This window comes from Saccoglossus kowalevskii, chromosome 18 (assembly GCF_978046115.1).
Source record: "Saccoglossus kowalevskii chromosome 18, keSacKowa6.1, whole genome shotgun sequence".
NCBI lineage: Eukaryota > Metazoa > Hemichordata > Enteropneusta > Harrimaniidae > Saccoglossus > Saccoglossus kowalevskii.
The window spans coordinates 9,643,221-9,665,235 of record NC_140658.1 but is presented as its reverse complement, the minus strand read 5'-3'; the positions used below and the strand labels follow the sequence as shown (position 1 = coordinate 9,665,235).

General features: G+C 35.9%; 2 protein-coding genes across 3 annotated transcripts in view; one reads left to right on the top strand and one right to left on the bottom strand.

Moving 5' to 3' along the window:
• Positions 1-255: 255 nt before the first annotated feature.
• Positions 256-13,786, bottom strand: LOC100376820 (trifunctional enzyme subunit beta, mitochondrial-like). Of its 2 annotated transcripts, XM_085493356.1 has the most exons (14): positions 13,689-13,786; positions 12,900-13,041; positions 12,340-12,384; positions 11,696-11,727; positions 10,498-10,565; positions 7,989-8,076; positions 7,703-7,824; positions 7,256-7,417; positions 5,569-5,781; positions 4,446-4,573; positions 3,220-3,382; positions 2,118-2,282; positions 1,022-1,097; positions 256-304 (listed from the first exon to the last, which is right to left on the bottom strand). In XM_085493356.1, exons 1-13 carry the CDS (start codon positions 13,753-13,755, stop codon positions 1,062-1,064), a joined length of 1,431 nt encoding a protein of 476 aa, XP_085349482.1. In that variant the 5' UTR covers positions 13,756-13,786; the 3' UTR covers positions 256-304; positions 1,022-1,061. The 2 variants fall into 2 exon arrangements, with proteins under 2 accessions (XP_085349482.1, XP_085349481.1); XM_085493355.1 differs by lacking the exon at positions 256-304 and having other exon boundaries at positions 709-1,097.
• A 212-nt stretch (positions 13,787-13,998) lies between these two features.
• Positions 13,999-22,015, top strand: part of LOC100369576 (trifunctional enzyme subunit alpha, mitochondrial) — a 28,658-nt gene continuing 20,641 nt past the window's right edge. The window contains exons 1-7 of the mRNA XM_085493266.1: positions 13,999-14,117; positions 16,166-16,222; positions 16,801-16,868; positions 18,266-18,399; positions 18,664-18,694; positions 19,402-19,509; positions 21,580-21,699. Coding sequence (XP_085349392.1) covers positions 14,051-14,117; positions 16,166-16,222; positions 16,801-16,868; positions 18,266-18,399; positions 18,664-18,694; positions 19,402-19,509; positions 21,580-21,699 — 585 coding nt within the window. The 5' untranslated portion in view covers positions 13,999-14,050. The remainder of the gene's footprint in view (positions 14,118-16,165; positions 16,223-16,800; positions 16,869-18,265; positions 18,400-18,663; positions 18,695-19,401; positions 19,510-21,579; positions 21,700-22,015) is intronic.

Here is a 22,015-nt window from a genome sequence, read left to right as displayed (position 1 = left end):
TTTATTTTCTCTGAGATACACGCCTTAATTTTTTGAAAAGTTCAACTCATTGTACTGGTCAATAAATACATTATTCGCCGATATACATGTCAAGCTTAGTTGCCAAATTATGCAACAATGCAAAAGGCAGGATATAATGTCATAATAATGGTGATATTCCATTCAGTAAAGTCATAGCTTTTTTTATAATGTGATGTGAATCTGTCCAAACCGAACCATGCATCTAAACTAAGGTGCTTTTTTTCTCGGTCTATTGTTTAGTTTGGTTTAGACAGGCATCTTGAATTCAGCACTTTTGATGACACTGAGAATATGAGAATATTAACATAGTAGAAATATGCAATACAATACAGCATAGATATATTCCTAGAAAATATACGTGACAGAGTACATCATCAAGAAGAGTACTGTAAAAGAATTGATTATTAACTGGGTTTTATTTGTTGCTAGCTAAATTATAACCGTGTTGTATATGCAGTTAATAACAGAATGAATGAATGAATGAATAGTTTCTTTCACAAATTATTTAAATTAAAACAGAGGGAATAACCTCTGCTAAAACTAAACCTGATGTTTTTTCTCTTTTCACAGAATCCAAACAAAGAAGCATATGCAGTACGACCATTTGAACTTTGCTCATAGTGATATTTTGCCAACATAGACACTAACTGATATATAGACAGTATTTATTAGGTGGGATAGAAAATGTTTTCATACAGCTTAATGTAGTTTTTTTTAATGTAACAATGTCTAACTGATACATGAAAATGTAATACCGGTAATATCAATTCATACATATTTTCAGATGCAAGTGAATGTTTCAACTCACAAACATACAGTGTAGTTATTTAATATTTAGCCAGTATCAAAACATTTCATGTCAAATGCACCTCAAACCCACTGAGCAGTTTACCAGAACAGTAAAAAGCAAAAGTGTGACATAAACTTTGTAAACTCAGAGTGTTTTATGTACAATTGTACTTCAATAATTCCATTTGAAAAGCATGGAACAAATATTTACATGCATTGTTGTGGCACTAATTTCAGGAGATGAAAAGATCCTATGATGGATACCTCTCAACAATCATACCATGACCCTGAAAGAAAGATGGACAAGAAATAGGTTAGCATTCATCCTGGTTAATAGACATTTTACTATTCATAGATATTCAAATCAGAAAGACGAACAAAGACGAACAAATGAGAAAATAAACATCCACAATATCATGACAGTTACTGGCAGAGAGTCATTAATACATCAGCCGTACAGAATTACCAGGTGTACAGACAGCCAACTATTGTACCAGGGCCACAAGTTTTTTTTAAATTATTAGTCGTCCAAGGAGCACAGACTACTGTAAAATACTTTATTTTTGCTGGAAAGACTTTTCGGGTGTTTTGTATGGAATTTATTTTCACTGAGTTTTGGCAAGTGTAATGTTAAAATATATGGAAAAAGTCATATTAGCTGGATTTTGCTTTCACTGAATCATTTCTTCAGCGAAAATAGTGAAAATTAAATCCAAGCGAAAATAAAGTATTTTACAGAACCAACTATTGTACCATGGCTACTATTTTCAAAATCATTACTGGTAGTAATGAAGCACAGACTACCAACTATTATATCAGGGACACTAATTTCAAAATTATTAGTAGTCCAAGGAGCACACCAACTCTTGTCCTGGGGGGCGACCACATACAAAATTATTAGCCTAACTGGGCTACTGAAAATCTAAAAAATAGAATGCTTTATTTTGTCACATAAACTTGCTATCCTCTAAAACTTTGGGGGTCTTGTTTTCAGACTTGTTGCATGACTCTAGTACTGACTTAATCTAATGACTACAAATATTGCAATGGAACTACAAGCTTTAAAAATCTGTACCCAAAGCAGGCTTCCAATAAATTTGTTTAATTTTGAGCCTGTCAAAGTTGTATTCATATTAATTTTGAAAATGTAACATGCATGATAATATCAGGGCATTTTTGAGATGTATTCATCATGCAACGTATAAAGAAGGTGGACAATGGATGGTTATTGATGTCATGCACCCACAAGTCCGACAAGAGGTCTATTACCTTACTTTCCCACAAAGAGTTGGCAACATTGTACTTACATGTCCACCGGCAGCACAGGCAGCAACTAGAGCATACTGACCATCTTCATGTTTGAGTCTATGAGCAGCAGTAGTGGCTAACCTCACACCAGTAGCACCAAAAGGATGTCCAAGTGACAGTGAACCACCCCACAGATTAAACTTATCAAGCGGTGGTGCAGTTACCTGTAAATCCAAAACATTAGGTAATCTATCAGTATAAATTAAATAAGGCCAGACTTTTATTATCCCTTGTTTCGTGAACCCACAAAATGAACAGGAGCTGAAAATGAAATAAAAATAAAATTTTATTTCAGCGTAATTTTTCTTTCTTCATTTTTTTTTCACCCGCCACATAACAAACCCAAGTTGCATTTTCGTGGGAGTATCATGATCAAAGTACCGAAGTCTCGCACAGATGAGAAACAAGGTTAAACATGGAATAAAATTTTATTTCATTTCTTCTTTCAGATCAATGATATCACTTACAATTCTTTGAGAATCACGCAAATCTAATGGGGAAAAAAGAATTTTTTTTTTTTCCGCCCTCCTCAGAAAAACTCAAGAAACAAGGAATAAAAAAAAGTCTGGCCTGAGTAATATTTTAATGATTCAGTATACAACAATTGTAATTTTTGGTTCATACACGTTTCACTTGCTTTTCTTTATACAATGGCCCTGGGGTATATAAAAAAGTTAAGATGCATCTTTGATTTCAGTATGCAAAGCGCAGTCAATTTGCTTGGAGCAGTTTTGTGGAGCACTCAATTTGCTTGGAAAGTTCCACAAAACTTTTTTGGAGAATCAGTATGTTGCATACAGCCATGAAAGTTTGCAGAAAACAATTTTGATATTAGTTTAGCAGTTAAACAATATTTATATGTAATTCTTGTCTCTTAGAAAGCACATTTTAAATAGATATACAAGTCCCCCTCATAACTGCCAATAGGTTCATTTCAATCACAAGATATTCACAAGATATCCACACACAGGATTAACACATATCCAGTAATGCTTGCAAGTTAATTAAATGACATCTCCCACGATGAACTGGTGCAATCCTCATGATTACAAAACCATGGGTTAAATCTCTGGTACAGGTTTATTTCTTTTTCCCACATACCTTTGACTGCCTACCCATGTAGGTCTTGGCAAAGAAATCAGAATCCATAGCTTTCAAGTTTGACAATATCTGTCCAGCAAATGCTTCATGGTACTCGAACACATCAATATCACTAATTTCAAGCCCAGCTTTCTTTAATACAGCTGGGGTAGCATATGTAGGACTACAAAATAAAAGATTCAGCATATTTTGAGATGGTAATAACCTATTGAATGTAATAATAATTCTCAGGGGCAGAACTACGCCACAGAATGTTCCACGTTGCTAAGACGTGCACCACTGTACCATATATTTCTATGGGCTCTGTGCACGCTGCTATGGAACGTCGGTCTAAGAGCCGGTGAAAATAGGTATCGTCAAGGAAAAAACACAAACTCAACTTTGAAGTAATCCCAAGCAACAACATTTATATATAAAGCACATGTAGGGGCAATCTTGTTACACTGTTCAGAGGATTCTCAACATCTATCCCAAAGTACAGTTTATGGTTGCCAGGCAGTGAAAATGCCCGAATGACCATCCCAAAAATAGCGCCAAATATAACTGCTTATATACGCATCACAATATTACACCTGGTCACAGTAACATGTAAATCATAACTGTAAACCCTACCTGGGGAGCAAACAGCCGGAGGTCCAGAAGAAGTATCGAAACTAAACACAATCATAGAAATAGGTACACCACTTTTACATGACTAAGTACCCATCTCGTGTTACTTTGGGAGCTGAAGTGTTAGGGTTATGATTTAGATTAGGGTTGAAAGGGGGCCATAACAAACTATAGCATTTCACTCATGAACACATCATAAACAGGTGAGACTCAAACCAACAACTCTGAAGAGGTTCAAAGTCATAGTACCACGATGCAGTAATATCCATCACAAGTCCATCTGTCTCGGTGTCAGGTCACATGTCTAGGTGTCAGGTCACATGTCCAACTGTCTCGGTGTCAGGTCACATGTCTAGGTGTCAGGTCACATGTCTAGGTGTCAGGTCACATGTCTAGGTGTCAGGTCACATGTCCAACTGTCTCGGTGTGAGGTCACATGTCCAACTGTCTCGGTGTGAGGTGACAGGTCACATGTCTCAGGGTAAGGACCAGGTCACATGTCCATCTGTCAAGGGGATAGGTCACATGTCTCAGGGTAAGGGTCAGGTCACATGTCCATCTGTCAGGTCAGGTCAGGCCAGGTCTTGGTGTTGGGTCACATTGAAACTGAGACTTACCCAAGCAGTAACTGGTCTTTAGGATCAATAGCTACATACACAAAGTCTCTCAGATAAGCAATTGGTTTATATCCCATAGCTTTAGCTTTATCTTCTGACATTATTAAACATGCAGATGCACCATCAGTCTGATAGAATGACAAACATTGACACAGTGTCAGAATTATAAACATGCAGATGCACCATCAGTCTGATAGAATGACAAACATTGACACAGTGTCAGAATTATAAACATGCAGATGCACCATCAGTCTGATAGAATGACAAACATTGACACAGTGTCAGAATTATAAACACACTCGACTGTGGACGTCAAAACAATTTTAACAAAATTATACCAATTCAGTGTGCCCTCTAACAGAACTTGGGTCATTGGGACCTCAAGTTAAAATGGAATGCAAAATCGGCTGGGTGACTGCTGCGGAGGTAGGTATTCGGGAACAAATAAAGATTTTATGTGGCCGTAGGGAACACTTATGATGGCACAAATTAAACTGATAAACCTGATAACCTGCAGTTCATTTTACTAAATTATAAATTTCATAACTATTTTTTTTCTAATCAATAGACTAGGATTGTCATTTTCTGTGAATGGCTATAAATTTGTGAGATACAATATAGCTGTAACAATTCCACTGGTTCTTAGTGAAATTTAAGTCACAACCATTTCTGGCAGTAAATTAATGAAAAGTGTCTATATAAATCATTTTGTTGTCAGAAATCAATTATTTTCAGTATATCATTTTGGATTTTATTATAAAGATAATACCTGCCACATTGGAGGGGAAACCCCAATAGATCTTAGGCATCAAGATCATTTTGAGGGCATTGGAGACACAACACTTGGTTTTTTCCTTCAGTGTTTTATTCTCTTTAGTTATCAGGTCCACTGTTCCAAATAAGTATGGCTACATAGGTCAGGGAAATAGCGAACATGATGACAGGAGAGAACACTATTTAAGAGCTAAAACACACATTGTGACTTTTTTTCAACTGGATCTCTGTGACCAATTGCGTGTGAGGTTTATGGACTCTGACCATGATTCATGTTGCAGGCACACTGATATAAATATTATTGTGGTTTACACATGTATACTAAAGCATTCCTCTTTCACACACTTACCAAGAATGAGGCATTGGCAGCAGTGACCGTGCCGTGTGGCTTGATAAAAGCTGGCTTCAATTTAGCCATCTTTTCCATAGGAGATGGCCTGATTCCATTATCTCTAGTGACAGGCTTAGCTTTACCAGGTACGAAGTAATCCAGTCTATCGTTGAGAAGACCTTGATTGGTAGCTTTATCTGCAAATGTGTGCGATCTGATGGCAAATTCATCCTATTTGAAGAAATTAGAGTCAGGAAGTAGATTGACAAATGAGTGTAACAAAGCAGCATAGGCCCCTTGAAGCACATGTTAGAATTTTATGGAAACAATTTATGGAAACTGTCAGTGCCTGTTAACCACCTGATACCCACAAATTCAATTTGGTTATGTCCATAGAGGCTTTCAGCAGGCGATGTAGTATATATATATATATATATATATACACACACACACACACACACACATAGTATTTTGCAACATAAACCATATGACATGTTGGGACAACATGTTGGTCATTGTGATTATAACATGCTATCCCAGCATCAATCTTTCCTGCTTGATAATGCTAATTAATGTCTCTTTGTAATGCAAGGCATGTAAGGATGTGATGTCAGAAGCATATTATTTTGTAATGCTAAGCATGTAAAGCTATAAGATGGGAAGCATGTCTTCTGTAAGGCTGATCATGTAAGGCTATGAAATGGGAAGCATGTCCTTTTGTAATGCTAAGCATGTAAGGCTACGAGATGGGAAACCTGTCCTTTTTATAATGCTAAGCATGCAAGGCTATGGAGATGGGAAGCATGTCTTCTGTAATGCTAAGCATGCAAGAATATGGAGATGGGAAGCATGTAAGGCTATGAGATGGGAAGCATGTCTTCTGTCATGCTAAGCATGCAAAGATATGGAGATGGGAAGCATGTAAGGCTATGAGATGGAAAGCATGTCTTCTGTAATGCTAAGCATGCAAGGATATGGAGATGGGAAGCATGTAAGGCTATGAGATGGAAAGCATGTCTTCTGTAATGCTAAGCATGCAAGGATATGGAGATGGGAAGCATGTAAGGCTATGAGATGGAAAGCATGTCTTCTGTAATGCTAAGCATGCAAGGATATGGAGATGGGAAGCATGTAAGGCTATGAGATGGAAAGCATGTCTTCTGTAATGCTAAGCATGCAAGGATATGGAGATGGGAAGCATGTAAGGCTATGAGATGGAAAGCATGTCTTCTGTAATGCTAAGCATGCAAGGATATGGAGATGGGAAGCATGTAAGGCTATGAGATGGAAAGCATGTCTTCTGTAATGCTAAGCATGCAAGGATATGGAGATGGGAAGCATGTAAGGCTATGAGATGGAAAGCATGTCTTCTGTAATGATAAGCATGCAAGGATATGGAGATGGGAAGCATGTAAGGCTATGAGATGGAAAGCATGTCTTCTGTAATGATAAGCATGCAAGGATATGGAGATGGGAAGCATGTAAGGCTATGAGATGGAAAGCATGTCTTCTGTAATGATAAGCATGCAAGGATATGGAGATGGGAAGCATGTAAGGCTATGAGATGGAAAGCATGTCTTCTGTAATGATAAGCATGTAAGAATGGGAAGCCTGTCCTTTTATAATGCTGGTAATCTTGACCCCCACATTTTTATTTTATTATTTGAGTAGCAATCCACCATTAACACAAGACTCTTATCTTTACCTGTTCTCTCCTTGATATACCGAATGCAGCACACAATCTGTCTCCTGAATGACCCATGGTTTCATTAGTAGAGAATTCAGCCACTGCTGGTAATTCAGGTGCCAGGGCACTCATATTCAAATACTTTCCAGCGAGGGCTAATTTCGCACCAACAGACTTGGCCTGGGAAAGTGAATAAGAAATCAAATAGAAAATTAAATCTTTTATTCTCTGCAGAACGCGGACCATTATCTCAAATAAACTTAATTTTTAGAAATGAAATTAAAATATTTTTTGTATTAAAAGCATATCATCAATGTGAGTCAAATATTGCGTTCAATATGCCTGCATAAATGAACATGATTTATGGACAGAAAGAAAACAAATCCTTGCTGATATCGATCAAAACTGACACTGTCACGTCAAGTGTCTCTGCAGCATATGAAATGAAATAGTAAGTAATCATACCTTGCCAAGATTCAGCATGAATTTTCTCATTTTTCTACTGTGTCTAATCGGTACATCTGACATAAACTCTACACCACCAGCAATAGTCACATCTGCCTGTCCCAAGGCTATCATACCCATAGCTGGGAAAAAATAACAGGTGTTAAACAACTAAAATTCTGCTTTCTGGACCGCAGCATTAGAGAGATTACAAATTTATAACAATAAGACAATTGTGATGAAGTAAAGTATATTGTTGATTTCTTCAGTTGTAACAAGATAATTTGTTTTAAATACTGAGTCTTACCTGTTGTGATGGCTTGATTTGATGAAATGCATGCCATAGTAACTGTATGACATGGTGTGTTAATGGAAAACCCAGAACTTAAAGCAGCCTAGAATGAAAAAGATGGGGGGCAAGTTTGAATATTTGAACATTTCAAGTTTAAAGCGGGAGGATTGTCACCTGCGCATGCACGGGAATTGAGTCCCAAGCGACGATAACACACTAAAAACACAAACAAGCAGCCTCTCGGCTGAGATAGCTCCGCTGTTAGCAATGCACATTTCCATTAAAGAACTGAAGACATCATTAGAAAATGAACAATATGAATAGTATCAATCAAAGCAATCGGACTTACAGTTTTTTAACAAGAAGTCGAAAATATCACTTTTTACCAAAAATGACAAAAATATTCACCAAAATTAAAAAATTAAAGATATCATTACAAAATTAACAAATCTGAGAGAGGTCCACATGTAGTACCTATAGATGTAATATCAAAGCAATTGCACTTGCGGTTTTTAACAAGAAGTCGAGAATATCAGTTTTTACCAAAAATTACAAAAATATTCACCAAAATTAGAGAATTGAAGATATCATCACGAAATAAACAAATCTGAGAGAGGTCCACATGTAGTACCTATATATGTAGTATCAAAGCAATTGGACTTGCGGTTTTTAACAAGAAGTCGAAAATATCACTTTTCACCAAAAAATGACAAAAATATTCACCAAAATTAGAGAATTAAAGATATCATTACAAAATGAACAAATCTGAGAGAGGTCCACATGTAGTACCTATATATGTAATATCAAAGCAATTGCACTTGCGGTTTTTAACAAGAAGTCGAAAATATCAGTTTTTACTAAAAATGACAAAAATATTCACCAAAATTAGAGAATTAAAGATATCATTACAAAATGAACAAATCTGAGAGAGGTCCACATGTAGTACCTATATATGTAATATCAAAGCAATTGCACTTGCGGTTTTTAACAAGAAGTCGAAAATATCAGTTTTTACTAAAAATGACAAAAATATTCACCAAAATTAGAGAATTGAAGATATCATCACGAAATGAACAAATCTGAGAGAGGTCCACATGTAGTACCTATATATGTAGTATCAAAGCAATTGGACTTGCGGTTTTTAACAAGAAGTCGAAAATATCAGTTTTTACCAAAAATGACAAAAATATTCACCAAAATTAAAAAATTAAAGATATCATTACAAAATTAACAAATCTGAGAGAGGTCCACATGTAGTACCTATAGATGTAATATCAAAGCAATTGCACTTGCGGTTTTTAACAAGAAGTCGAGAATATCAGTTTTTACCAAAAATTACAAAAATATTCACCAAAATTAGAGAATTAAAGATATCAACATGAAATGAACAAACCTAAGAGAGGTCTACCCAAGGTACATATACACCAAGTATCAAAGCATTTAGGCTTGTAGTTTTCAAGAAGAAGTCGAAAAAGTAAAACATTGACACGGACGACGACGACGGATGCCGACGGACAATCACTCATATGATAAGCTCCGCTCGACAAAGTCGACAGCGGAGCTAAAAAGCTCATGGGTAGATGCTTGTTTGTAAACAATGACACGCTATGGCCATCTGACGCATGCGCAGGTGAATTATTATAGACTTGCATTCAGTCTCTTATTTGTTTTTAATCAATAAAATATTATGCAAGTGTATAAATGGTGAGAGCAAAACAAACTGTTGTTGGTGTTTCCTAATGAAAGCACAGAATCTGACATTACATTTATAGCTCTGACATCTATTTCAGAAAATTCATGAAGACCTTGGACAATCCCCTCTTTACAATTTTAATGAGGGTGAAAACAAAATTTTGTGTTTCAGGGCTAACAAAATATGGGGTTGGGAGGTAGGGTATTTATTATATTTTACTTAATTTTCCAAAGGAATACTTTCAACAGGTTATTTCTATCACAATTCAGATTAAGATCAAGATCAAAAAAGAAGGACAGTCAATTACATGCTAGTCATATTTAGTAGTTTGCAACCAGTCGTGCTCTGGTCTTCCACTACATGTATATCAAAGTATATGAACAAAATAATTTTGTTAAATAAACATGAATAATTTGCATAAAAATACTGTATTTGATCTGTTTATAGTGCATGAACTACTTTAAAATACAGGTGTTTCTATAGTCTTTGATCTGTTTATAGTGCAGGAGCTACTTTAAAATACAGGTGTTTCTATAGTCAAAATAATTTGATTTATATTTATGTGCGCTTATATTGGAGATGCACTTCTAATAGAGCAAATACAGTAGAGTAATTTGCAAAAAATAAAAATCCGAGTTACACTAAAAAGATGAGCTATCGGAAACAATTATTCGGTAAGGAAGTTTACTACTTGTTTTACCATGTTCCTTAATGACAGCCAGATTTTGTATAAGTATGGTTTGTGAAGAATGTATGCGCAGTTTATAAAGTATTGAATTCAAATAGACTCCAGTCCAACACTGGCAAATTATTTTTATAAATTGTACATACCTCTCTTGCAATATTACTTGTCTTCACCTCTTGTATCACGGTACCAAATACAATATACTCAACAATTTCTGTTGGGTAAAACAAAGGACATATGCAAGTCTGTAGACACTAAGAATTGAGGAAGGAGGGCACAAGACAGAGTCAGAGGTCACATACAAATGTACTGTAAATTAGTACATTTTATTGCCAGAAACTTGCATGCTAATTTAATCTCAGTTAACAGAACTGAATGTTACTGTGACAATTGTCAAAAGAACTTCAGAAAAACTTACACTACAAAAAATTTCCCTTTGTCTTCCACAAAACTAAAAGTATTTCAAAATATCAGCTGCTTTGTATGGCAATGCAGGGTTTTTTCTAGAAACAAATTTGCATGAGGGAGCACTGCAATTTAGCGACGCCACCAAGTTTGGGAGATAGGGTTCTCCCTACAAGGGTGTGTAGTTTTTGATAATTGCAAGTTAAAATGGAGCATTTCATATCAGACAGATCACAGTTGAAGACTGTGGCAACATGTGATCCCTGGTCATTCAGAAATTCATGGTTGCCAGAGCACCTGCTTCCCAGGGTAAGGGGGCGCATGGCCATGGCACGAGGGCACTGCGCCTCTGTTCCCTCGTTTAAAAAAAATCCCTGGCAATGTAATCAATGCGTATTGTATAGCTTCCACACAGTAAACCAGTTCTCTATATTTCTACAAATCTATTTCGTAATTTGATTACAGCTACCACGAATAACAACTAAGGAATAACCTAATGGCACATATCAATAGAATCTCAAATGGTTGTTTAACAAAATATCTGACAAAACAAATTACATTTCCGCCCATTATTTCAAGAATTGTTAATTAAGCATAACAGCTTTATCTTAAAGGTGAAGTCAAGGCAAAATCAATGCTCCTAGACAAAGCTCCACAAATGTAAGGGAACGCAATTTACAGTTTTTTTTACACTTTTCATTCTCTAGATATTGAACTTTTCATCAGTATTATGTCATCCGCCATCTTGATTCTCTGGCAAAGGATTATGGGTAAAGTGTGACACCATATCCACCATTGTGAAAATGTAGATAATGCTTTCATACACTACTTTTCTGATAGCTCAGCTCCAGGACTTTTGACAACTGTCATTTCTTATTCTTAAACTTAAAGGATAAAATTCTAAAAAATCTATTGCATAATGAATAAAAGAAAACCTACCTTTTGGTAACTTGGTACGAGTGATCAAACCTCTGCAGATTAAAAAAAAATTTATTTTTTATATTGTAAACCAAATTGATATCAGTTGGATGGAAATTTACATATTGTACATTCTATATTGGTATTAATAAAAACTGATGTAACCTGAAACATCCATTCTTTCTTTAATTACATGTGGGTGTGGGATTCACAAACGTACATATCCAATACCCCCCCCCCCTCCCAAATGCATACAAGAAAGTATAGTCAACAAAATTTTCTCAAGAAAAACACTATTAGAAAAGCTTGGTCAACTTTACATAAAACATGACTACAAATCAATGTCTGGTTTTCAGAAAATTCAACAATGTTTTTTTTATATGTCTCCGATAACCTTTGGGCCACTGGACTTTGAGATATGTTTGAGGTATTAAAATGCCAAATGGTTTAAATGTCTTTGGTGTTTGTGATATGCCTGCATGTAATCATTGACAGCCATCATTGATTTGCATCACAATTTCTAAAAGTGCACTTTCGCCTTGCAATTTTTCAGATCATCTTGGAGTTTGCTAGAGGGATTTTCATCACATATCATGACACTCACATACCCTCATCCTAGATATCCTTGACTCTATTTATTTATTTATTTATTGATTCATACTTACTCTAATGCAGTGATGGCCAGATCATGCGGCATCAGATTAGCATAACTGAAAATGAAGACAATATTAATATTCAATAGTTAACTTTCAATGGCTAAGTTCACAACTTCCAGGAGAATAAATTGATAATACAGTGTACTCAATTGTGCAAGTCATACAGACAATACTGAATTTTGCTTAATAAGTAAATTATGAAGATTGTAGTCAGTATACAATGATGGTGGTTTTTGGTTTACACACAATGTATGCTCTTGAAGATGTGCCTTCTTTTGGAGCTTCTTTTGCACTTAAGATGAGGTTTTGGCCATGAATACATTTTTCATTTTAATCCAAAAAATGTAAGCAATACTACTGTAAAATCTGTATTAGAACTCACAGCTTCCAATTACAATTGTACAATGTAACAAAGGGGATGGGGCTTCTAACAGAACATCTACACATACGAGAAATGATGAATTTTGATTTTCAATTGTTGAAAAAAATTGATCAGGCTTCTAATTTTATGATACAGGTAAAACTGAGTTGTGTTTTAAGGTTACATTCTGTAGAATATGCTTGCTTACTCTGTTCCTGACATTAGAAACGGCGTTCTGACCCCTTCAACCAAGACGATGTTCTTAACACCTGGTTTTTCAAGGGTCTTCTTTGCTTTGGTTCCAGCTTTAGCTTCATATCTTGAGGATGTACAAAGTGATTTACAACCAGCTGCAAAACAGACAGATATATCAGAGCATAAAACATGCGCACATGTGCCCTCAAACCACTATCCTGGGGAAATTAAATTTTAATATGATGTCAACAAATGTGCCAATGTATGTAGTTTACTCCACATTTAACCAAATGCAGATACGCTTTGGCCCCCCAAATCGCAACTTAGTACAGTATAAGTACAAGTATATAAGGGAATTTGTACACAACTGCAGTTTCAAGGCCGGTACTTTATTAGTAATATTTAAACACTTGTGTGCTCATGACACAATCATCACAGTAATTGACCATCATGTGTGAATCACATGTAAAATATTTGTTTGCAAACATTGTACACACAGTAATTAAGTTGTCTCGTCTTATGAACAAAATGGCCGGATCAAAATAGGAAAAGCAGCAAACATTACTACATAGTTGTGGCAGCAAAGACGACGTTGTTCTCTTTCTTCAACATTACATTACATGTGCAATTGTAGTAAACGAGCTACGCCATGATTTTTTCTAGTCCTATTTCAAGTGTGACGTCAGGACATGCACACAAAACCATCTGTTCAAGTTATTGAAGTGTATGCCAAAATATCTAGTGGTCGGTGACTGTAATGATCACTATCTATACCGTGGAATATAATAGACAAACTACTCACTTATTCTTGCAACATTTGAGAAACTGGGTAACGCAGAGAGAAACTTGCCGGTTCCGAAGAGCGCCATGTTGGATCCAGGGTCAAAGTAAGGACACGCCCAGAATGCATTGCACACCGAAACGAGATTTCACGGAAACTTTGCAATATATACACGTTTTGCAATATATATAAGTATTCTTATGGACTTAGTGAAAAATTATGATTACATGAGTGATACGAAAAAGAAAATATGATATTACTTGAACAGAAATGTGTATAAAATAAATTTTTATGTAACGAGATTTTGCGTGATTTTGCGTGATCTCAGGTAGGTACCAGTCGACAGCTCAGCGACGTGCACTCTTTTGCAGCAGCCGGTCAACATGGCGTCCGTTCGGGTTTTTAGCGCTGTTCGACTTCTATCACAGCAAAGGCTCAACGGATTTGCAAGTGAGTATCAATACGTTGGCATTTCACCTATTATATATTATAGACGTGCGCTTTCTCTCTGACTGAGCATTATTTTTTCTGGCCTAAAATCCACAATCATGAACCGAACCGGCACATGTTTGACCCTTGGAAAGTTTGTACCGCGATTGAACTCGTATCTTCAGACATACGTGTAAACATAAACCATAGTTCTCGACTAATCAGTTATATCTTGTTATCCTGACCAATGTCGAATGCAATCTGTCTGTATTAGATTGCACAATTTTCAAACCATGGTTGAACTAAAAAAATAAAGCTCAGCAAGTTGAGTTTTATCTAAACCCAGGTGTACAAGTGCTCTGTATTAGTACTGTACTTTGCTGTGGGGTTTAGTATGAACCCTTAGATGTCGGATTCTCCCGGTACTGATATGGTATGTACAGTAGATGACTATGTGCATGTTGTACATTATCATACCAATTTACTATTAATTTCGCCGTTGAAATCTGTATGATTACACATTGAATTAGGGACGACGTCAAAAGTTCGATGTCTGATAAAAAACTTAATTTCTTTAGTTTTTTTCCAACCCCCCCCCCACTGAAACTTGATTACCGGTAATAAATATTGGTCATGGCGTCAGACTACATTCACCATTAAATACAAATTGATAATCGGACAGTAGTATTGCATGGTAGTTGGCTGTCGGGTGGGTGTAAATAGATTTTACAAATGCACCTCATTTGACGCAAAGATTTACACTCGAACCAAACAATTTTTCTGTTTTTTTTCCCTTTTCGGTTATTTCTGTCCATGATTGGATAGAAAAAAACGAACTACAAATACTCCAAGATTTTTTTGACTTCATTAAAAAATAAAATCGTTTTTGTCGGATGGAAACTTTTTGAGGTCAAAACCCCCCACCCCCAAACTAAAGGAAATAAGTTTTTTATCCGACATCGATCTTTTGACGTCGTCCCTTAAGGGCCTTGATTCTACATGCAATATCATAGTTCTCAAATGACATCACAAAAGCGACAAGCATTATGTAACATAATCAGGATCATTTGATTCAGACAAATAAATAAAAAAATATCTTGAATATGTCCCCACAAAACAAATTTGCCACTTTCTCCCCAAGCAAGCCAAATAAAATATTATTTTGTTGCACACATGTAAATGATCAAATCTAAGAGGTACGGTACCGCTAATCTGTTGACTAAGAGCAACTAAATAAATCGTACAGTACAAAAATAAATTACAAAATAAATGTATTAATATACGCAGTTGAATAGTCAGTACAATATCAGAATATCAAAAGGCACATGGTGTGCCATACACTAATGATGACAACTTAGTGCCCGTAAAAGACGCGAGTAGTCTGATTTAGAAAAGTATAACATTCATCATAAAAACTATCCAATGAAAATAATACTTGTATGTAATGACAATTATCAGTGGTACCGTTGAATAGACTGCAATAGACGAGATAAATTGCCGTTGTAAATAACACTAAATGTGCGTGTCTAATTTCCTGGCGGTCATAAAACTAGAAATACATGTACACAAATTGGTTTCTTCCGTGATTTTAGACTACTCAAGCAGACCAGGTGCAATTTATCTACTGCTCTCTACTTTTTTAGTGTGTGGTATCTAACACAGATCTGGAAACAAAGGTGTATTTGACCTTCGGGTGCCTAAAATTCTGCAGCAGCCGCCATATTTGGTCTACAAGCCTAAACACCTGTCGAAACCTGTCAGTAGGTGGCGCTATAACCAAAAAAAGCTTAAATGTGTTTTTGGTCGTAACTGGCATTGTTGGCAAAATTTAATTTGAAGTCTTTTACATTTCAAGTATTATGTACTAATAAATGTAGCAGCTACAGTATCGAAAAATATCTGCCTTTCCAACTTTTGACCATCGCTGGGCAGTTACGTGAATTTGATTGTGATTAAGTTTTCAGCATCTTAGGATGTCGTCGCTGTTAGACTATATTACAAAATCAAAGGCATTCTGGGTTATCAGTGTTTTTATAAAATTCTACTTATAATTTGTACATCTTTTTCAGTAACAGGTTCTCATTCCCGATTTCATCGTGCTCTCTCAGTCTCTACAGCTATGAGTGGTTAGTATACTTATGCTATTCTGTGTCAGAAAGTTTCATTCCCATTTCTTTGGAAATGCATTTTACATTTCAGTAGTGACTAATTTACACGTGATTGGTGGCTAATTTACATGGGACTTGTAGCTAATTTACATGGGACTTGTAGCTAATTTACAGGGGACTTGTAGCTAATTTACAGGGGACTTGTAGCTAATTTACAGGGGACGTGTAGCTAATTTACAGGGGACGTGTAGCTAATTTACAGGGGACGTGTAGCTAATTTACAGGGGACGTGTAGCTAATTTACAGGGGACGTGTAGCTAATTTACAGGGGACGTGTAGCTAATTTACAGGGGACGTGTAGCTAATTTACAGGGGACGTGTAGCTAATTTACAGGGGACGTGTAGCTAATTTACAGGGGACGTGTAGCTAATTTACAGGGGACGTGTAGCTAATTTACAGGGGACGTGTAGCTAATTTAAATACATTCGACTCATCAAACTTCTTAAAATAAACTCCATACAGGGGAGCCAAAATGTCTTTTCAGTGAAAAATAATTTCAGCTAAAATAAAGTATTTTGCATTTCATTGATTACAGCTAAACATATAAAATATGAAGTTAAGAATGATGTGGCTGTTGTGAAGATAGACTGTCAAGAATCAAAGGTAAGGATAAACAAACCATCAGTTGCATTTTGCCACAGAAGTCATTTCTTGTTTGAAACTACATGACAGGGGCTGTGTGGCCATCTCCCTATCAAATGGCAATTTTAATGCGCTATCCTGGCGTCAACCGGGCTCGGTGGAACACAAGCACCTGCAGGCCTTAACCAAGGTTCCCCCAAAGTCGCATTCGTTAGTGAATTGACCTTCCCATTGAGTCTGTGGCACACTCACCCAGGGTAGGGGTCGACCCTTTTGATGTTCAGCCTAAGGTAGGATTTGAACTTGGGTCTACCGATCATGAGTCTGATGCGACAACCACTATGCTACCAGTGACTGGTTTTAATAATGATTGTTATACATGTACTATCCTATTCATTAGCTGTAATCTATTATAAAACAGCAAAGCTGTTTATAATGGTGGTTGTCTGCCATTGCTGATTAACTATTTTCTTTCTCTTCTTTAAAACTAACAGCCCAATTACTTTAATTCTTATTATGTAGTTACCTTGGGTGGACTTCTGTTTGTTCATTTTGTGACAATATTTTCAATTCTCTTAAAGAATGTTATATTCAACTTCTTCTCAAAAACTGCCACCCAGATTGCTTGATTCTTTGATGTACATCGTGTTGATATATTCTATTCCTTATTTTTAGTGAATATTTTTGTCAAAATTATTTACAAAATGCTATTTTTTGACTTCTTGAAAACATTCAGCTCAATTGATCTGATACTTTGTATATAGGTAGAGTGGTTAGACTTCTAGGGGTTTTTCTAGAAAAAAACTGAAAGAGGGTGAACTGCAATTCAGTGGCGCCACTGCAATTCAGCCACGCCACCAAGTGGGGGAGATGGGGTTCTCCCTGGAGCATTCTATAGCTTCCTTGGGGCCAAAATTATCTGACAGGTCACAGTTGAAGTCTGAGGCCACATGTGATCCCTGGTCAATCAGAATTTTATGGTTGCCAGAGGATCTGCTCCCCAGGGTAGGGGGCGCATGGTGTCCCTGTTCTTTGTTTAAAAAAATCCCTGCACTTCTGTAAGATTTTTTTTTTAACTTTGTTACGACATGCTTTGAGCCTTTGATGGACAACTGAGATTTGTAACAAGATGATTGCAATTGCTTTGCCATGGCAACAACCAAATAAACTACCTTGGTTGTGATATGCTGTGATTGTAGTGATAACAGTATTAACCATGACAGCTAAATTTCATCATACAGAACAGTATGAATTTTGTCTTGAGGAAGATGCATTGAAGTCTTCAAAGACAGCAGAGCTGTTGCAACCCTGAGGTCACTTGTTTAACTATTACATGTAATTAGCTTTTTAGTACATGATTTTAATGGAGAGTCACTCATGAGATATTCTGTTATCTATTTATTTGACATTGATTGCAGGTGAACACTTTAACTAAAGAAGTCATCAGTGAGTTTAAAGAGCTGATGAATAAAGCATTGGAAGATCCATTAGTCAAAGCAGCTGTTCTAATATCTGCAAAACCTGGATGCTTTATTGCTGGTGCTGATATTGGGTAAGGAGGCATGTCTAAGTCTCTTCTCTCAAAGTTCATACTGATGCTGAATGCCAAATGTTGTCTTTATGAAACTCTTTGAATAACCAAATTATGAAAATTCCTAAATTAAATAGTCATCTATATCTTGCAAGTTCAATCCTACCTAACCCCACAGTATGTGGTCAGTACCATTAGCACATTCGATGGATGTGACCATGCTAAAATAAGTACGCGTGTCCATTTTCATTTATATGCATATTCATGTAATTTTTTTTTCTCTAGAATGATATCATCATTGAAAACTAAAGATGAGGTAAATAATTTGTTTTTCATATATTTTTTGTTTTGTAATAATAAATGGTGATACTTTTTGCATATAAGAAATGCATTCATTTATATAATTTTGAGTCCACATTCAGACAAAATCCGAAAATAGGGACTATTAATGTGGTTTTCGTGAGTCTGTCTGGAGCCATTACTTGGACATACATTGACTGATTTTGAAAGTAAAAACAAAAATACATGTATGATACATAACAAAATAATTATAATACTCCATATGGTTTATAATAATATACTTAACACTAAATTAATTACTCACTGTGGATACCGGTAGTTTACGTTAGGTTCACCCACTCAAAAGCAGTTTGCATAATTAGGCTTTGATGGTAATTTTTCACCCAGTGTCCTGTATAAAGTTTAAATATTTCCAAAATTTCCACTATACTGTAGAATACTTTATTTTCATTCTAGGGAATGGTTCAGTGAAAATAAAATCCAGCGAATATACCCTTTTTCCTATATTTCACATTCAACTCAAAAATCAGTGAAAATAAATTCCATACAAAGCACCTGAAAAGTCTTTTCAGCAAAAATTAATTCCAGCTTAAAATAAAGTATTTTACAGTAATCTGAATTCATATAGACCACTGACATTAATTATACTCATTTTTTTGTCTTGCGTACATTGTACAACTAAAAAAGTAAACACATATGAAGTTTTGTTTTCTTTGTCTTTAGGTATTTAAGTTATCAAGAGATGGACATGAAATGTTTGACCACTTAGAGAAACACGACAAGCCAGTAGTAGCCGCCATTATGGGTACCTGTCTTGGCGGTGGATTGGAAGTAAGTCACTAGCCTGGTTTAAAAACACTTTGAATGCCATTGTTTTTCTCACCAAAAATTGGATGTAACATTTTAAACATCTTAATGTATTTTCCTGTAATTTCTTTAAGTATTGTCAGTGTTCTCCACAATCCAAATTAGCTGGTGGGCGGCCTAATTAGCATAAATTTGCATATTAATTTGCATATCATTTACATACAGCATTCTCACATTTATGACATGAACTGCAATACACACTAAGTTATTTACTATTCTCTAATCTTTTTAATTTAATTTAATTGGAACATGTTACAATTTTTTGAAATACAAACAGATTGGTCACATTTACGAAATGCAAAAAGTTTGAAATCGGTGATTTATGCGTTCGCAAATTATTCTGCGTTCATGAAATGCAATTCGAGTAACCAAGAGCAAATACAAAACATAATTGAGTTATAATGTAGAAAATATACGAGATGATTTGCCCACGAAGCCAAAACTGACAATTTGTCAAAACAAAATCCATAACATTTGTATTTGTGGCATCAGTACTCACCCGTGCCGACCGACGGTAAGATGCATTTACGCATGTACGGCCACGATACGTTGCGTTTTCACACATTGTTTTGGAATTCAAGAAAAAAATGCTAGCAATCGGCAAAATAAAAGAATCCGATATGTTCTCGAAAGATTAGACATAAAAAATAGATAAATTGAAAAAAGTACGTGGAAAAGATAACTAAAATATTATTCAATTACAAATACTCGCGGAAAACTAATCCAGCAGCCATGTTTGATGTTTATTACCGCTTTCCGAATTCAGTACACGAACACCCAGAATGCGCTGTTCCCCTATGCAACTTAGATACTAAATCGTTACAGCGCCAACAGCGGTGGGTAGCAGACGGTCGTTGAATGGGGTAGGCCAAAAGGTCATCAGTTTGCCTTCTCCATGCTGTTTTCACAATGAAAATCAAGCGAACGTTGTAAATACGGCTAGAATTTAAATTTTTGTTCGATTTTACATGCAATCTGCTAATATATTTGTTTATTTTCTGTGCATATACATTTCGTTCGTATTTACTTCTTTCTTTCGTGATCGGAAGACGATTATTAAAAATACAGCTGTAAATTGAAACCACTGTAGTTGCTTATCGTGAGCAATAAGTGGCAACAATGTCGGGCGACAATGAATTCAAGCGATTGACACATTGCCATGAATACACTTGATAACTGCTTGCAGACTTCCAATGGACATTGTTTATGTTTGGACTGTTGAAACAATAGCAAAATAAAGGGTTGGGCAACTACTCTTTTGTTTAGGCTTGGGAAGAACAATGCAAGCTTTTTACAAATAATTTCAGCTGGATGTACGTTGGTGGGCGGGTGTTGAGAGTTACTGGGCGGCCGTAAAACTTGATGGGCGGGCCGCCCGCCTAAAACCCCTTGTGGAGAACACTGATTGTACCAAATAGATATAATACTCAATTACCTGCAGGTCTTGTAGTTTATTTATTTTGTAAATGATGGCTAAAGTTAACTTGGTTCCTAAACGTTTATGCATGTTCAGACTGAATTGAAAATTGTTTAATGTTTTTTGTACTTTCATCTTGATGGTTTATCAGATGTAAAACAAAATTTGTGGGTAGGGGATTGTCACCAATACATGTCTGTGAAGTGGTTAATTTTAAACTTTGTTTATTTAATTTGTTTTCATTTGGTCTTGCCTGACATGAGCTGAAACAGTCGTGAATAATGATGAATTTTCCCACGATGCATTGCACATATGCTCAGTACTACAGAATTTGAATTCTACTTAATCTTCCATGAATTCGATTGAATTCAAATCCTTTGAAATGCTGCTGCACATGTCATAAGATTTGTGTAGAAATTGGGGGAAAGAACCTGTCTGTTGTACATATGCTGCTCTCAATTTTTTCCCACCATTCTACACCTCAATGTGAATGTCCCCAAAACAGGTACCGGTAATTCACAGAATAGATTGCAAATTCTGATCAGGATTTGCTACTGTTTCCAGTTTCTACATGTATATAGTTCACATATTGTTGTTTTTTTTTGTAATTTTTCTAGACTGCTATTGCCTGCAACTATAGAATCGCTGTTAATGATAAGAAGACGGTATTGTCTGTTCCTGAGGTCATGTTAGGTCTACTTCCCGGTGGTGGTGGCACACAGAGATTACCTAAAATGGTGAGTATGTACATCTACGTAAACTTAACCTTTACCTATGGAAAGCATAGAAGGGTTCGTATAGTGCTGTACAAAATTGTATGTGAAGTTTCTAAATTTCACATCCGGCATACTATAGATTGCTGCCAAAGGTAAGTCTTGTAACCTCTTGTAAAGTGCAAAAGTTCACACATAAAATTTTGATTACTGAATGGATTGTTAAGTGTCTCAAAAATGGTCACTGAAGGTCAGACATCTTGTTTTTGTCGTGGTTGTGACTATCATGATGCACATAGATAAATGACACTCATCAAATAGCACTCATCCCCTTTCTTAA